Below are 19376 nucleotides of genomic sequence, written 5' to 3'. Positions count from 1 at the left end.
TTGCGGATGATGACGGCGTAAACAACACATTATATTATTATTAAAGCCACTTTCCGCCATCGATGTTACAGTTTAAAACCAATTACCAAAGGCCGTGTAGGTATGCGTAATTACGATTATTGTTTTATAATTAAAAAATTCGCATTTGTATAAATCCAGACTTGACAGAATATTATTATTATTACGTATTAGTATACAGTTACAGACGAAACGCCTTCATTGGCGGAAAATGTGTGTATAGGGTAAAAAAACCCCGACGGGGTTCATTGCAGAATAATAATAATGATAATATTTTGACAGACCATACAACCATCGCTTTATTAGGTACCTATTTATTTTGTTTGTTTGATTTCGAAATTATGATTTAAAAACTCGAATAAAGCTCGAACATTGAATAATATTATGTGCTGATTTACAAAATATTATTTTTATAAATTTATTTTACTGTACGAACTATATCCTCCATCGTGGTCGAGTTAAAAAAAAATTGATATTTTTATCTTTCTAATACTACTACAACACTGTCTAGTTATTATTGTCAGTGTGAGAAACTCAGAGTACCTACAATACGCGTATAAAAACGACAATAGTTTCAAAATAATATAATTGTTACCTACCGTATATACCTTCGTTTAAATGTCAATGTTATTTTTATTATTTATTGCTGTATTATACCTACAAAATGAATAGGAAAAAAAATGGCGCGTAAACACGATGTTATCGTGTTTCATCAATTACATGCATTTAATTGGATTCGCATTTTTTCTTCGATCCAATTTATTTTTTGAAAATACCATGTAAAATATTATTCTGTAGATATCCACGTATTCTTTTTACGTTTTATTATTTTCCCCTCGTCGGGCCAACGTTCGGCATTTTCGACGACGTGCCGCGGCTTATGTTATTTTAAACTTTTGGACACCTTCGGCCGTGGAAAAATCGATAGATAATAATAATATGTTACCACTTTTACCGACGGTTTTAAATTTTGTTGAGTCGAGAGTTACACACGCGCTGCTTACACTCCAATCGTAGACTTCGACTCCAGTCCAAGTATAATATTCAGTCGTTTATAATGAATATATTGTTTAAGCTTGAATATTACAACAACAACAATGCCCATCTCGTGAAACCGGTAATATTAAATTTATAAGATTTTACTTTTTATCCGCCACTGGAATCATACGATGACTTACGAAGGTTGTATATTATTGTCTTAAATACGTTTACTATTTTAATTTATTTTTCCCTTTGAAATACAGCTCATGCAAACCAGTGCAGGTTACGTTTATTATACCTACCTACTGAAAATGAATTCCCGATACCTAATTTATAGTTCAAAATTATTATCGTAACTAACGAGTAATGATAAAATCGCGTGAGAACATGAAACATAAATATATAAAGGTAACGTACGTATTGACAATTTTTATAGCATTTTATTTTTTCAAAACATTAATCGCGAGATAGACTTCGATAAAAATATTTATATTTGTCTAATATTCTAATCAATATTTAACTGCACAATATACAGTTATATATTAGCAATTCCATTAGTAAAACAAAATAACTCTAAATCCCAATATAATATTAAATCAATAAATTTTGATAAAATAGTTAACAATTTGAAAACTGAACTATGGATAGATCTATACAATAGCAAGAATGTAAATAAATGTTGTGATATTTTTTATAACAAATTAAACAATAGTATATCCCTGGCAACGGAAGTTAAAAATATAAGTGCTAAGTACAAAAGAATAAAACAATGGATGACTGCAGGGCTACTGTGTTCAGCACGAAATAAACAGAAAATCGCAATGAAAGTTAAAAAACATCCAAATAATACAAACTTACTAAAGTATTATATCAATTATAAAAATAATTTTACAAACATTTTAAGACTCACTAAAATAAATTTTTTTAAAACAAAATTTAAAAATGTTGCATCAAGTCCAAAATTGACATGGAAATTAATTAAGGAAATTACAAACACTGAAGTTAACTCATTGAACGAAATAAAATCTATATTAATAGATAACAAAGTCGTAAACGCCGTAGATAATCCACACGCTGTTTCAAATTTTTTTAATAGCTTTTTTACTGAAATAGGGAAAAATACATTAGAGAATAACACAAATTTTAAAGATAACGAACTTAAAGATAATAAAAGTGATCACTCATTTGATGATATTTTTAGTACAAAAATTACAGAATCAGAAGTCTCAAATATAATTAAGAATTTAAAAGATGAAACAGCTGCTGGAATTGATACAGTAACGGTAAAACTAATTAAGTACATTGAATCAATTATTATAGGACCACTAACTTATTTATATAACTTAAGTATTGAAAAATGTGTTTTTCCTGATAATTTCAAAATTGCAGTAGTAACTCCTTTATACAAAGGTGGTGATCATAAATACGTAAATAATTATAGGCCGATATCAATGTTAAATAACTTTTCAAAAATTCTTGAAAAAATAATCAAAAATCGACTCATTAATTACTTAGAAAAATATAAACTACTGTCTAAAAATCAATATGGTTTTAGACCTGGCTTAGGGACAGTTAATGCACTTTATAACGCCACGAGTCACGTATATAATGCCCTTGATCATGGTAAAAAAACTTTAGCTGTTTTCTTAGACCTAGCAAAGGCATTTGACATGGTTAATCACGAAGAACTAATAAAGACTCTACCTAGTTTTGGCATAAAAACAACTAGTTTACATTGGTTTAGAAATTATCTAAAAGATAGGCAACAAATAGTTAAAATAAACAAAACATTGGGTCAAAAAAGGAAAATCATATGTGGAGTCCCACAAGGTAGTGTTCTTGGTCCTTTATTTTTTATTTTATATATTAACTGTATATGTAATATAAATATAGATGGTAAAGTTGTAACTTATGCGGATGACACTTGTCTACTCTTCACAGATAGCTCGTGGCATTCTGTACAATTTAAAGCAATATCTGAGCTCAAAAAAGTAGTAAATCTTTTTAACTCAAAGAAATTATCTTTGAATATAAAAAAAACCTACTTTATGGCTTTCAGTATTTACAATTCGGTTATTCCTTTTCAGGAACTAACAGTACATTGTTGTAAAAATATCGCTGAATGTAATGATGATATGTGTAAAAAAATTTCAAAGGTCCAGTCTACCAGATATCTAGGTATAACATTTGACAGTAATTTAAAGTGGAATTTACATATAAATAATATAGTAATGAGGCTACGTTCTTCACTCCACAAATTTTATAAACTAAAAAATATCCTGCCTGTAAATATATTACGCAATATATATTTAGCTCTATATCAATCAGTGTTCCAATATGGATGTTTAGTATGGGGTGGACTGTCCGAAATTTATTTAAAGCCATTACAACTTCAACAAAACAAAATAATAAGAATCTGTTTAGATAAAAAAACTATGGTAGGCTCTACAAATCAAAATTATAAAGAGTTTAAGGTTTTGCCTATTAGATCGGTTTACAAAAAAATTGTAATATTTTGGTTAGATACTAACAGAAAAACATGGTTCAATACAGAGTTATACAAAAATAAAAGACAACACAGGGCATTAGATGCATTAGTAAATTATGTTAAAACAACGTGTGGTCAAAAATTCATTGACTACCTTGGGCCTACTACATACAATTCATTGGATTATGATTTAAAACAGAAATTACAATACTATACAAACAAAATTAAAAAAAAAAAATTAATTAATGAATGGTTATTGTGCAACTTACCTTAAATCAAGTTCTTTTATATTTTAAGTTATGTAAAAAATTTTAATCTATATTTGTTTTAGACGGGTATGTTTGAATATAATGTTATTTTATAGTTTTGTTTTTATAATGTACAATTTCTAGAAAATGTATATTGATATTTGTTTATTTAGTTTTATATGTATTTAAAATCTTAATTTAATTTAGTATAATTTCTTTTATTAATAATTATATTACATAATTTAATAACTCTCTATCTCCAACACAAGCTTTGCTTAAAGGAGATAGATAATCGAAAATGTTATCTTTAAAAATAATTTATGTATTTCTTTCTTTTCGATAAAATAAATAAAAAAAAAAAAAAAAAAAAAATAAAAAAAAATAGGTAACATTAAGTTTGACTTTCGTTCACATTTAAATTACGCCTCACGTGGTAAGTGTATTTTAATTTATTTCAAACTATGATTAGGTATATTAATATATTATATATTATTCACAAATTGTTTGCGAAAAACAAAATTTAATGTGCTCTAATTTGTATTGATTAAGAAATAAGAGCATTTTTTCGACAGTCCCGTCTTTTGTTATTTTTATCATCTTCCAATTTATCTTTGCGAGAGTCCAATTAACCCCGATTGTTAAAACAAACCATCGAAGTATACAATCAAACTTCCTCTTTACAATTATTTTAATTTTACACCGGTGAAACGTAAAATGAAACTATGAAACTGGATAATATTAAAATAAATTATTTTTATAATTTATAACATTTTGTGAAGTACAAAATTGAAATGTTTTATGTTTTATATTATTGTTGTATTTTCTCAAAACAATACAATTGTGTCGTGTATTATATGTGTTTTATTCGCGATTTTTAATGTATTTGCTACATCTAATTAATGTTAAATGATGTTATACACTTATACAGGTATATTATTATTGTATTTTTAATTAATTACTATATTATTTCATAAATAATTATGTAAAATATTACGTCAACGTCATTAAAATGAATAATAATTGTGTTACTATGATAAAAGGCAAACAGTAAGTCGATATAATTATGTGTCCTTGATCTCGAAGGAAAATACTTCTAAAAAAGGAAAAAACTTCATTGTGCGTAGGATGTTTTTGAACTTTTCTCTCGGGCCGTCGTCGGGGGACAGTTGATTCGAAATAACTATAAAATAATGGAACATATTGGCGTAAAACACGGCACGTACTTACAGTACACATTCTGACATCTCAAAAGTAGGCACGTAAAGAACATATAGGTAAATACTGTTTTATATTGTGTGTGGATGAGTGAGTGCGCGTGCGCGCCCGCAGCTTATAATATTGGTACAATGTGGTTCGTCGATTTATTTTACCCGTATCGACAGGGTCCGCGATGTGTACCTGCGTCGGTTGTTTTTATATCAATAATAATTGGCAGAAAAGAAAGGAAGAATGAAAGGAAACCACAAAAAATAATCCGTCGAAACATCCCTCGGTCGACTTAGACTTTTTCCGCTTCACGGAATTTTTCCACTCGCACTCGCTGCACGCACAAATCATATAGGTATACCTATACATTATGTACACATAAACACACACACACACAACACATATATACATACCTCCATACATACATAAATATATATAAATATGTATAAATATAATATACCGGTCACGGAACAAATAATATCCTGACATTTGTGTTGTCAGCTAGAGCAAATAAAAAGTTAGTTTGAAAAACAACACGCGTGTATGTATATGCACTTTGGTATTATGGGTATTAGGTATATGTATTATACCGCTGTAATGTCCTGTCATGGAATCCGAGACGTTTAAGGTTTGTTTTTAAATCAAATTTCTCGAAAACATGAAAACGTTACAGAGTCTTCTCGTCTTGGTAGTCGTAGTAAGTTATATTAACGTTCAAATATATTATTATAAGTCTGCTGCTGGACGAGATGACCTCGCGGCGTATACGGCTCGATCAGTCGCCAGCCACATGCAATTTACCGCCGAGAGGTCCAAAAGCCGCCCGACAAATATTAATTGATATAACAATGGTTTTATTATTGACAGGCCATAGTATTGTGTCGCCTAAACGTACACTCACCATCGCATAGTCTGACTAGACGTGGTCAATGTGCCAAACCGATGTGGGTACGGTGGGAAAAACGAACTATTTTATTCATTAAATTTATTGCCATTTCATATTATTGTATTGCTTCGGTCTATAGTCAATATAAAACCGATTGAAATATCCAATCGCAGTCGTTCATATTATATCTGTGAACGTTACCTATTTCATTGTGTCATTGATTATAATTTGGGAGCGTGTGATGCGCAAAAAAATATTGTGATGCGATCAGCAAACTCGGCCACCGTGGGGTGAATTCTGTCACTTGAGTGCACTCGTTTGACTATTGCAAAAAAATATTAAATAATTATAGTCATGCTGCTGTTGTATACATTAATTATATTAACGTAGGTATATAATATTATAATAGTTTAAAATATATGATATTGGTTTGACAGATTTTTGTAAATCTAGTTCTCCAATATTTTTTTAAGTATATAATATTTGGGAAAGTTCTATTCAGAGAAAAAAAAAATCGTTCTCGGCATTTCCACAAACGTCCATCCTCACCATATGCTTATCACCCCCCCCCCCCACAATATTTTTCATATTCCTAAAAAGACACCGCAGGAAACCACTGACGAAAACAGTGAATCGCTTACGACATACATATTATTGTCATGCGGACGCAAACCTGAATCAAACGCGCATCAAATGACATTGGGAATCTATATTATTATGTACACCGATTTCCCGTATGATACGCTTTTCCGGATATCAAGTCTCAGAATAAATGATTATGTACATTATATTATTATTGTATACATGATTTTTGGTATCGTCGGTGGAAAATAACATTATATACCCCTTAACTCCTACCCTCGTTGTTATTATAATATTATATACGCGTGTTCCGAGCTATTGTCGTTAATCATCCATGAATAATGATCATGTGTAACCATTTAAGTAAAAAAAAAAAAATTTAAAAGAACGAAGAAGAAGAATAAGAATATGAGACAGCAGAATATGGTGCGCTGTAACTTTAATCGTATACGCGAGTATTTTCCGTTTTTTTTTCAGGTATATTTTATTATAATGATACTGAAAAAATTCAGGCGTTTTTAAGAAATTTATCACCATATTTCCGTGGCGTTTGTACCACATTATACTCACAGTAAACGTATAAATACGAACAATAGTTTAAATTGATAATTTATGAATCCGACATTTTCCACTGCGGTTTAAAAATAATATTCTTTATGTGTATATTATATTGTATATGTAATACACGCGTAAGCAAAATGAAAATTGAGCTCTTTATGAATGCCCTGGGAACTTAACAATTTGTGTGACTTGTGCGTTGATAATAAATGTATAAAGCAAATTATATTTTTATATTACGCTATTGTCGTTGTTTAAACAACAATATGGAAATGTTGCCGCACCTACCTGGCTACACTAAATTCGTATACGCTCGCTCGTCGATGAAATTACTTTTGATTCGATTAATCGACGTTACCTATATTATATTTTACCGATCGTTATAAAATGTTGATTTATGGCGATTGCGAGGTATGGCGAGAACGCGTGTTTTTAAATCGTCCGCTCCTAAAATATGTACATTGTGTAATATGTATATTGTTATATATGTATACACGACTTGATATTTACAAGTGAGAGGTGATGACTTAAACAAATATACAATACGTCGAATAACAATTTATGCCATTATAACAAATCAGTGTGTTTGAATAAATTTATTGTACCTACAAAATATATTATGCGCACAGGTACCTATATATAAAATCATTTATTATTTATAGCGGAAACTCGATTATAATTGTATAGCGTTTGTCGGAGACGACATAGACGTTTTCTAGCTTTTTTATTTAAGCGCGTTTGACGACTTTGCTGCAGGGAATCGATTTCGTTTGTTTAGTGTACAATTGTGTTTGATGAATAAATTTGAAATTTTATCAAATTGCTCGCAATTATATTTTAACAGTAACAATAACAGTAACATAAAACGAATCGTCATCATCACACACAATATTATTTAATACCTATTAAAATAGAGCAACCACTTGCTTGTAATAATGATACCAATACGTGTCATACCTCCACGTGGTATTACCTGAAGGCACGACGACCGGTGATTTTTGCCAATAATCACTATACTATATTATTTTTACTTGGTGACCTATTACTGGATATAAGTGCCTAGTAAGTAATAAGACCATTTTCCAAATCTATTACGACATATTATAGTAGGTATAGTGTTGTCTCGATTTGTTTTCGCAACGGAGATCATTAGAACATTAATATTATAATATGATCTTTAATCGACATTGAATGTCGACTCTGAATCCGGAACACGGCGATGCCTCGTTTACGTAACTTATGGCCTGCGACAATCGTTTAATGTGTTTGTTTTTTTTATCAATTTATCGGGCGATCCGAACGCCGGATTTGTAATCACAACGTAACCGTTGGGTGGTTAGTTCATCCGATAACAGAAAAATCAAAGGTCCCTCCAAGTACACACTGTGTATGCACCGCCGGCTTGATATAAATATACGTCCCATCCGGTAAGTTAAATCAGTATTGTTCGAGACACCGTCAGCAGTGATACAGATAATATTACAGTTCACTGTGAATTCTCGTCGATATTATATTTTAATATTTCATACGTTCGACGTCGACAACACTACACACAACAAACAATATGGTTGCCTGCAAAGTGATTTTGGCCGTCGCCGTCGTAGCTGTAGCTATCGTTCAAGTAAGCATACTATAATATTCTAATAATATAATAATATCATCGAAAATACTATACCTACAACAGAGCAGCAATAACGTGCGATAGGCGCATTGTCGTTGTTTCGTTTTTTCCATTTCTGCGTCAGTTATATAAGTTGACTAGAGATGACTATTCATATTATTATATTATACAAAATATCTGATAAAATGTTCAAACAAAATCCAAAATAACCAATTATTGTGTCGATTTAGGGTAGACCCGGTGCCGAAACCGACTGGGCTACACCGATCTTAGATGAACTTAAGTCCGTGACAAATAACATAACCCATTTGGTCGGCCTTGACAACACCGCCGAGTACACCACCGCTGCCAAGAACAATCTGAACGCTTTCGCCGAAAGTCTCAAAGCCGAAACTACAGCTTTCGGTAAATCGGTATGGCGAAACTTGAAATATTTTAATCGAACGTTTAATATTATGTCGTTTACGTTATGATACGTCACTGACATTTTCGGAACTTGTGTTCTTAACTTAAATTTTTTTTTTCGCGCAGTTTGAAGGAAAATCCACCGTGTCCGATCTGTTCAAGGAATCCAACAAACAGTTCCAAACACTCGTCGAAACGTACATCAAGAACTTGCCCAAGGAACTCACCATGAAGGACTTCACCGAAAGGAGCGAACAGGCACTTAAGTACATGGTAGAACATGGCACTGAAATCACCAAGAAAGCCCAAGGAAACACCGAGATTGAGAAGCAAGTTAAGGAGTTCATTAAGAAAAACATCGAAAACCTCATGGAACAAACCAAAGCCATTCAAGTAAATAAAACATATATACCTATATATATTTACAGCATATATTATATTATACATACAATTAAGAAGATATTGTTTTTGTTCTGATCACTAAGCAATAACCGTTTTGTTTTTATGATTTTAGGCTAAAATCGCCGAAGTCAAGAAAGCCTAAGATGTACAAGTCTGAGGGACTGACACACGTTGTACCAACTATGTCAACCGAAACGTGATAACTGACAGTTAATTTATTGCTTTTTAATTTTATAATATTGTAATTTATTTCACCTTTACAAAATCAAATATTAAATTTTACAGCTTTTATACTTTATTGGAGCTTTGTTATTATTTTCTCGACTGAAATATCACCTATAAATAAACGATGCATCTGTTTCTGTGTAAAAGTAATAATGATAATGGTATCCCCCAACCTATATTATAACTTCGGAGGAAAAATAAAAAATTTAAAAATTTATTATTCCTCCTCGTGGACTCAAACATTATTTTAATTTTGAATTAAGTGTACGTATCTACCATAGTCAAGTAGTAATGTACCTAAACACATCAATCGTTGTGATTAGTTCGCCATATTATACATTATACAACTAGAGAAAATAATAATTAAATAAATCGGGATTTAAGTGTTTTTTAGCAATAATACTTATAAATATATACGTCACAAACATTGAATCGATATTAATGAAAAGTTGGCAGACAAATAATGATTATAAATGATAACATAGCGCGAATCATAATTAGTACAATTTATACAATTAATATTGCGAAAATGTGTTCGTTGTGGAGTATGTTATAACAATAATATGTATAATAAGCGCAGTTGAGTGGTGGCTAGACGTGTGGGAAAAAAACCCGTTTAAAAATATAAATAAATATTATCGTAACAATATTATAATGTCCGTACAAAATGCAAATCAGAGCTTGTATTTTATATTGCGGCTACTAAAACCGCTTATTATTTTTTGCGTAGATTTTCGTAATTTTACCGAAGTATTTTAATGAATTTTTTGTTGCTTAAATTTTTGCTCTTTCGTAAAAGCAGTTTTGGACCCATTTTTTATAAACATAAATGTGATCTGAAACGTCAGAAAAAAATAATATTATAATATAATAATATAATACAATAACGATTCCTGACAAATTACCTTTTTTTCTCCAAGACGTATAATAATATACAATTTTATACGGTTTAATGAAAAATAATAGACATTAAAACCCACTTAGGATCGAAAGACGTGAAAAAAGTATAGTTACATATTATAATATTTTAGGTTAAAGGGCGAAATTTAAAATAATATGTAAGTCTATATAATATTATATTATATGCTTTGACAAAATAAATGTTCGGGTTTCCTTTACTAAATTCTGACTAATATCAATATATATTTTGAATTACGAGTCTGTAACTGCAACTAGCTTATTTACGATTTTGTCTGTCAATTTCGTCTTTGTGTGTGATGTATTTTCAATGTCACGATTCCCTATCTCGAACATTAGCATTAAAAGCGCTATTCGATGTTCTTCGTCTACAAGGTGAAATCTTCAAATCATTAATATGTTTTAGTTATTAAGTAACCATGACAACGAAAACCTCACGAAAAATCGGTCAGAAACAAAAATTTTTCGTATCCAGCCCAAAAACATAATATTTATGTTTAAAAAAATATATATAATAATATCCATAGGCGGTACCTAACTACCTACATAATAGTGCGTCATTATTTCGAGCATACGTCTTTATGGCTTAGACCAAAGTCAGAAAGCTGTGCGAAAGACGATATAATAATATTGTACTGTAAAATGTGTGCTTTATATCGGATAAAAAATAAAAAAAACCGTAGGTAGGTAATCAAAATCACGTCAAGTCGACCACCTGCAGAACGCACTCTAATATTCGATAAATATAATAATATTATTATCGATCTTGACTCGCTGTATACGCGTACACACGTTTTAGGTTCGTTCTTAATGAGTATAATAAAATAAACTAATATATATCCATATTTTACGCTGGTTCATCCAATTGAAATATTTTGTTGCGTTCTATATAGGTTCGTTAACGTGGTAAGGTTGTTCAAAACATACCTAATCAATATAATATTCTTATCAACACGTCAATACATGAACTCACGATGGTTTTAGATCGACGTAAACAAGACGTTTTCTATTTAATTGGATCAATTTCTTTTTAATTGATATACGTTTTTTCTATATACTGCAGCAGCCGATGCAGTGCGTTTTGCGAACGATTCATTTAATTTAAAACGACGAAGACGGTTTTTTTTTTATATGGTTCATATGTTTTTTATACATAATTTGTTTTTTTTTTTCAGAAACAAAAAGTGTTGAACTCGCACTAGTATATTATTTATTATTAGTACTGCTAAACAGGTCGAATCGTTAATTAATTACTAACACAAGGGGTACGTACCGTATGAAATGATTGGTGGTACGAGGTAGCGTACTATTATGTATATCGTTTTATTCAAAGAAATAATATCATATATATTAAATAATAATATATATAATATATATTTTACACAAACTCGTCGTAGTGCTGACGGGAAACTAACTCGAGTTTTTAAGCGGGTACGACTTTTAAAACTTTTTCTCTCTTTTGGATTCTGAGTGAAGTGGAGGTGAATTTATTGGCTTTTCCAATGATGTGTGCTGTTTGAACAGTTCATCGGAAAACGTTTTTTTCTCCGTGGTAGTTAAAAAGCAAAGCAGCTGCAGTAAGCAGCAAACCGCAATAATACTTATTTATAGTTTATACAGAGAATTATCCGAACATGCTTAATGCAATTTTTTTTAAAGTTTGAAATTTTTGTAATTTTGAAGTGTATGTACACACTGTTAAGAGCCATATTTTTAATAATATAGATTTTTTTTATACAATTTAAGGAAAGTACTGTAGTGATAAAAAAAATTGTTTTCAAATAAGAACCAACCTTGTTATAATAAAATATACACTGTTGAGCAGATGATTGTTATTTTGAAGAATGTGAAACACATTTCGAACCAGTAGTTTTTGAGTTATTAAAATGTGTATACCAAGGATAATTATATTTGTTAGAAATGATTTTACAAATATATAATATAATTATGACGTCATTTATATGATTATTATGATTATATAATAATCTAATATCTAATTAATTATAATATTTAGTACTAATTATTATTTATTATACTCAGGTAGGTAATATTTACGAGAGATAAAATATTGATAAACTAATTATATTAATAGCTATATTATTTAAATCATTAATATTATAAGTCCCCATAGGTATATAATATTAAATATATTAAGCTTAGTAAACAAAGTAGAATAACTAAAAAAAACTGATCAAACTTCGATTAAGATGCATCAAATTTTTTAAAATGGTCGTCTGGTAATCGTTTAACTGTGAAAATTGTGATTTTCGGTTGGAAAAAAGTACGTTTATGTCACGATAGAACTAAACATATCTTATATTTTTGTAAAAACGACTAGGATAAGAATTTAAATTGGTTAGATTATGAAATTACTAAATTTGTAGGATTAAAAAATATTGGCAGTGACCATGGTTAACATCTTGTGTATGTAAAACATAAGAAAAACACGCGATTGGAATAAATATGAGCGAAAAACGCTCGACGGGGTAAAAAGCTACCTTTGTAATATTATTATATACACAAAATTTTTAATCGTCTTTATCCGACAAAAATGACTTTGCCATCGTTGAATCGTCGTTTTAGGCATTTTATATTTTGATCGATAACGCTGTTTAATTTATACCAATCATTTTAATAATATAAATTATCATCCTTCAGTTGACGACGATGATATAACAATCCAATATTGGAAGTCACCACAAAATAACTATCAATTTTAATTCGTATGAAGGTTAGTGTAACGATATTAATGAGGTATACGGAAACGAAACGTTGCAACGTTCTTATATAATAATTTATCATAATATATAAAATATTCTCTCGAATAATATTGCAATTAATTATTTTTAATTTTAATTATACTATTACTGCATCTCGTACGGAATATAGTATTATATTACGTTAATTAATAAAATAAAATACATATTTATGTTTTCGTACAGAAAAAAATGATATTTAATCAAGTATTATAAATACCCACGTAGATATTGAGATGTAAGATGACTTAGAAATATCTAACAGGGTAAAACATTTTATTTCTATGCAAAAAACCATTAATAATATACAGTTAAATAATTAACTTTGTCACTATTTTTGCGAACGATTATTCATTGTACATTCATACGAGCGTTTTTCATATAAACGTACGAAATTCGGCCGCATAAGATTAGTACCAACAACATCTAAGAAAAAAATGTATTTATTGGGTGTAGATTAACCGTCAAACAGCTTATACCTACCAACAGATGTATCAACGAAAAATGCAATAAAAACAATATTATTATAGCTCTTACACAAAAGGCTCACAGCTTCAAATATTATTCACTGTGGCCTCGGGTTTTATTTTACGAAGTTTTTTTTTTTAAATATGTAAATATAAAATACACTAATAATATGATAGAAATAAAAATAATATCTAATTTATGATATTTTAGATAAATTATGTATTTCAAAAATAATGTTTCCAAGACTTACTGTAATATTAATAGTATATTATTATTATTGTTAAAATAATATAATACTACACGTAGGTATGAGTATTGGAGCATATTATACAGGTGTAACAAAAAGACCTGACAGATGAAAAATGAAAAATTGATACTAGTCGAACAGGTGAAAAAAATTATGACAATTATATGGATAATAAATAATTTATGATTTATTAGTATGTCTGTATAAATCCCCAAAAAGAATATTTTAAAAAAAGTTAATACGTTTCGAATTCATTTATTCCAAAAAAATATTGATACTTTAAAAAATTTCAAAAAATATAATACTAGACTTATATAAATGTTTTTACCATCAAGATTTTTAGATTCTGAGCGGAGCGAGGATCAAGATGGTACTTTAGAGAGGTAATTTTTCGGTTTTCTCAATAGTTTTTTAATGCCACGGAAAAAACCACCAAAATACACTATTAATTAGCTATTTTTTTTTCTAACGCTTTGTTAATCACCATAGAAACGAATAAAATTTTAAAATAACCACTAAAAACGGGATTTAATTTAATCAAGTTAATGTTAAAACACCAAACTATTGAACATAGACATAATTTATGAACCTAATTTCAAATTATATAATATTATTAAGAAAACATATTAACATCTATATTATATACATATAATTACTACATATAATTGTTACACTGATCCTCTGCTCAGAATCGTTTTTTTTTCGAATGCAATCATTGCATTTAAATCAAATTCAGTAATAATACGCTATATCCTGTCCTAGTAGAGAAGGGACGACGGATAAACTTCCAACACCGCTGACATACTCCACCACGCTGCACTTTTGAATTTTTTCTCCAAAAAAAATTATTAATAAATTATAATACTCTGTCCTCGTAGCGCAAATGTCTATAAATTAAATATAAAAAAAAAAGAAATATTTTTTAGCATCAATTAGGTCAAGTCATTCTGTTACACGCATTAGTATGATTTTTAATTCCCATACGAATGCAAATAACAGACCAGGATCTATCTAACCATACCCGTGATACCACACGTCGCACGCGAGACGATTTTTGTCATGGTGATTTTATTTTTCGATTCCATTCAACCAATGAAATCGTTTATAATACTACATTTGGTGCTCGGTAATAATAAAATAGTCTTACACGGATGTCGCACGGTCAACGATTACAATGATACGTAGTCGATAATAATATACTGATTGACCTATATAGAGGCCATCTGTCATCTCTGTGTCGTGTGCGCAGTCACGGGTATAATATGAACATAATATTATTATGTTGTAATGCGAGTGGACACATTTCAACTAAAGTGCATAACTCTATACGTATATATTATTATGACTTAAACAAAATACGTTTTTACCATCAACATTTTTCTAAAAAAAAAAAAATAGATTTACAAATTTGCTGCTTCCGAAAAATGAAAAAAATATTTTATTAAACTAAACAGGTACCTACCTAAAATTATTAGCCTAATATTGGTAATGATTTATAACAAAAGTCATAGACAATACAGTCGGTAATAAAAAGATCTTCTTACAAGGATGTCACACGGTTAACGATTACAATGACACGTCGATTTACTGATAACTGATTGAAGCACAGAGGTCATCTGCCACCTGTGTGACGTGTACGAGAATATGAAAATATGTTTTGACCGAACATAGTATAAGCGTATAACTCTGTATACCATGATATAGCATACATTATTCATGAGACTGTATGCAGACCCTTTAATACACCGTAATATAATAAAATAATATTTATTATATTATCAACTTCAAAAGCTTCGATGATATATACCATTGCGTTCAATTTTTTAAGAAGGTATAGGTTCGTATTTGAACTTTGAAGTAGCGGCTTTTCACCGTATATAATATACACTTTAAAAAGTCAGACGCGTAATTGACCGAACTTTACAAAGTATACTCATTGGCCGTTACATTATAATATATACCATGGACTGCACTGTTGTTATTATGAAAAGTAGAAAATTTCCGGACTATAATTTAAATTTGACTTAACGTATTTTTATTTATTTTTTTTTTTAGATTTACGTTGATATAATATTTGTGCAAAGAAAACGGTAGTATAGCTTTTCTTCTTATTTTTTTTTTTTTTTTGTCAGGTCTAAAAGAAACTCGTATATAATATTAAATCACATTAAAACTTTACTTTTTTTTAAATTTTTGTTGTAAATAGCTTTCAACGTCCCGGACCCGTTAAACTCTCGAGAAAAGACGTAATCGACTTTTCTCGCTGTCGAGTAGACCATTCTACCGTCTCACTTCTCATCCATTTAAATTATCCCTCAATGGTTCTCTGTCTTGCACACTTCGCGCCAACGAAGCAATTTGTGGCCTATCCAAAACACTGCACTAGACTGCCAGTCACTATCAGTTCGAGGCGTGAACCCTTAATAGTATTTTCTCCCTGCGCATCGTTTCACCGGACACTTATCTGATCCCGTGCCGTGTGCGAAATAAAAAATATCATAAAATATTTCGCGATATTAGGTATATTGTAGTTAATACATTTTCCTTTCGTTTCCGGTTATATGTGGCGATAATATAGGTACGTCGTAAACGTGTAGTCGCAGGTAATCACCGAAGATATTATTACAGGATGACATTGTGTGGTTGACGAGGGCTTAAAATATGTTTCCCCGTCCAAATTAGTCTTTTTATGATAACCAAACTATTGAAATTTGCTTTTATTTGACATAATATTATTATTATTTGGTTCGTTTGTTCTTCACATGGTACCTACGTAGTTTTATAATATCCATTAGTTACTTTTATAAGACGTCCTATACTCGTATGATGTGATAAAAGATTCCACTCTTATATACCGTCTTAGCAACTACCATATTATTATGATAACCAGATCAAACGCGATATTACAACCATTCTCTACACTATACGTACCGACACCGAATGCGCATGCGTCGTGTAAAATTATATTATTATGAAAACGGCATTTTACATATTATTATCATTATTACTGCCGCAGTAAAGGCGCTGTATGGGAATCGGGTGGTGTGTATCCTGCGCGAAGGATTGTCCCGAATAATTTGACGGACGGACATGGAATACAAAAACGTTCTGAGCGTGTAAAACGGTAATCGAATCGTGTTTGGACCTAGGTTCGGGTATTGTAATAACAGTCCGTAACCCACTGTCATGCCGGCTGCCGGTCAGGCCTTCAATAAATCCATAATCGTCGAGTTCCTATTTTATTCCTTATTATAGCGATACAACGGATTTTTTTTTAAATAAATTTGTCTTCAGATCAGCCACTTCACTAGCATAATAATGTGTGCTGATTTTTATCTCACAGTGTGCACTATATAGCATATGTGATGCACACAAAATGTGTACATTAAATATATTCTATAATTATAACCGTATTATTATTTATTATCATATGATTATTATATTTATTGAGATAACTAGGAGGACGTACCTATTAATTGCAAACGTTTGCATTTTATAATTTTATAATTATATTTTTTGTTTTTTTCTATTGATTGCATTTCACTGCCGCTGCTGTAAGAATTATATAATAATCTATCGCATTCTCATAATATTATAATACTAATAATCACTTATTATTTTAGAACAGAAACTTTGTGGTCATTAATTATATAGTAAAGGTTTTTGATTTGCACAATAACCATATAATGTAATATTATCATGTAGCCCCACTTCTGATTGTTACTTATCAACATACATTTCAATAATACAATAACATTATCGCTACTATTACATTATAATACTTTATACCTATACATGATAGGTATATATATATATATATCATGTATATACATGATTTATAGCTATATGTCTTAAAAATAAATTTATAAACGCATTTTTAAAATAATATAATGGTATTTCATTATTTACAAAAATGTCATTTAATTTCCAAGGATAACGTCTAGCTTTGTATAATTGACGTAATTTGTCTGATATTGTATTTTTATAAATTAACTATAGTACTACTACACAGAATATACATACTGACAGTACTGTCCTTAATATACCTATGTTATTTTATTGTAACGAGGAATCAAGTTATACAATTTGTTTTTAAAAAAAAATGTAAAAATGCATTATCAAGTTATATTTTACAAACATTTATTGAACCTAATTAATAAATATTTTTTTAATTGATTAGAGGTAGTAAAATAACATTTCACTAAAACTTTAATAATGCCTTATAATAAAAAAATATAAAATTCCAATAGTTTTATCAATTTTTATCACGTCAGTAAACATTTACAATTAATTCAAAATACAAAATATATGAAACATTTTTACCAACCTTTATGTTTGAAAAAAATACACCGATGTCTACTCAATTATAACTGCAGAATAACTGATCATTTATAATTTGTATTTATTCTTAAGTATTTATTAAATTTTAATAAATCATTTCTTTGAATTACTATAATTGGAAACAATCGTATCGAGAAATAATACCTACATCGATGTTCTATTGTTGAATTCATAATTTATTATGTTATAATTTAAAATTACTTTTTATACTGTAATAATTTACAAAATAATTTCGTATGTACGTATAAATCCCAACAACAATAATAATAGTAAAAGAAAAGACAATTTTTATTAACATCTTTCTAAATAGAACTTTTAATCAAAAATGAAAAACATATTATTACATAGTAGGTACTTACATACCTATCTATTGATTTTTTCACAAAAAGTCTCATATTTTAATTTTATAATTAAGACTATTACTGCATTTGATTTTCTAATAGAAAGGTATTCATAGGTATAGCCCAAAGTGGTCAAAGTTTTCAATGATTTATTTAATTTTAAGACAACATTTATATTTGTTTAAAATACAGAATTAAAATAATGTAATTAATATGAACTTTACATCGTCATAACGACACAATTATTTATTAGATTCGTAAAATGCCTAATGTACCCTGTGATACGCAGCATAATGAAGAAAATATGAGCGGCTAAACACAAAAAGTTTTTAGGCAGCTACATTAGTGTTTAATCTAATTTTCATAAGTGTATATAATAGACACCGATTTAATATTCCCAGCCATACATGTACCTTTTGACTGTAGCGAAAGTTAATTTTAAATTGCAGTAACTAAAACCATCTGTTATGAGAATAATTTTCGAGATCAAGGCATTATAGTATTATTTTTTTGGTTATCCGAGACCAAGGAGTATCGCAAACAGTTAATTTTTTTATTGAAATATCTGACAAGCCACTACCTAAGTTAAAATGGTTACGGCATACCCAGTTGTTAATGATTAAGTTTAAATTTCAAAAAAATCGTTTAAACTGACTGTGAATACATTTCAAAAAAAAAAACAATT

At 29.4% G+C, this 19376-nt stretch overlaps 2 protein-coding genes across 4 annotated transcripts in view; both read left to right on the top strand.

The window, feature by feature from the left end:
- LOC132945961 (neuroligin-4, Y-linked-like) overlaps positions 1 to 19376 on the top strand; it is a 454653-nt gene that overhangs the window by 322322 nt on the left and 112955 nt on the right. The gene's annotated exons all lie outside the window — the stretch shown is intronic.
- LOC132945154 (uncharacterized) lies at positions 8402 to 9693 on the top strand. Its single transcript, XM_061014814.1, has 4 exons — positions 8402 to 8588; positions 8819 to 9001; positions 9120 to 9386; positions 9508 to 9693. Exons 1-4 carry the CDS (start codon positions 8532 to 8534, stop codon positions 9535 to 9537), a joined length of 537 nt encoding a protein of 178 aa, XP_060870797.1. The 5' UTR covers positions 8402 to 8531; the 3' UTR covers positions 9538 to 9693.

This window comes from Metopolophium dirhodum, chromosome 5 (assembly GCF_019925205.1).
Source record: "Metopolophium dirhodum isolate CAU chromosome 5, ASM1992520v1, whole genome shotgun sequence".
NCBI lineage: Eukaryota > Metazoa > Arthropoda > Insecta > Hemiptera > Aphididae > Metopolophium > Metopolophium dirhodum.
Note: the sequence above shows the minus strand (reverse complement) of the source record. Positions and strands in the feature narration are given on the sequence as shown.

Bases quoted from the DNA above. Each gene is read 5' to 3' on its own strand.
- LOC132945154 (XM_061014814.1), top strand. From the start codon at position 8,532: ATGGTTGCCTGCAAAGTGATTTTGGCCGTCGCCGTCGTAGCTGTAGCT. The intron at 8,589-8,818 runs GTAAGCATACTA...GTGTCGATTTAG, and splicing joins TAGCTGTAGCTATCGTTCAA to GGTAGACCCGGTGCCGAAAC. The intron at 9,002-9,119 runs GTATGGCGAAAC...TTTTTCGCGCAG, and splicing joins CTACAGCTTTCGGTAAATCG to TTTGAAGGAAAATCCACCGT.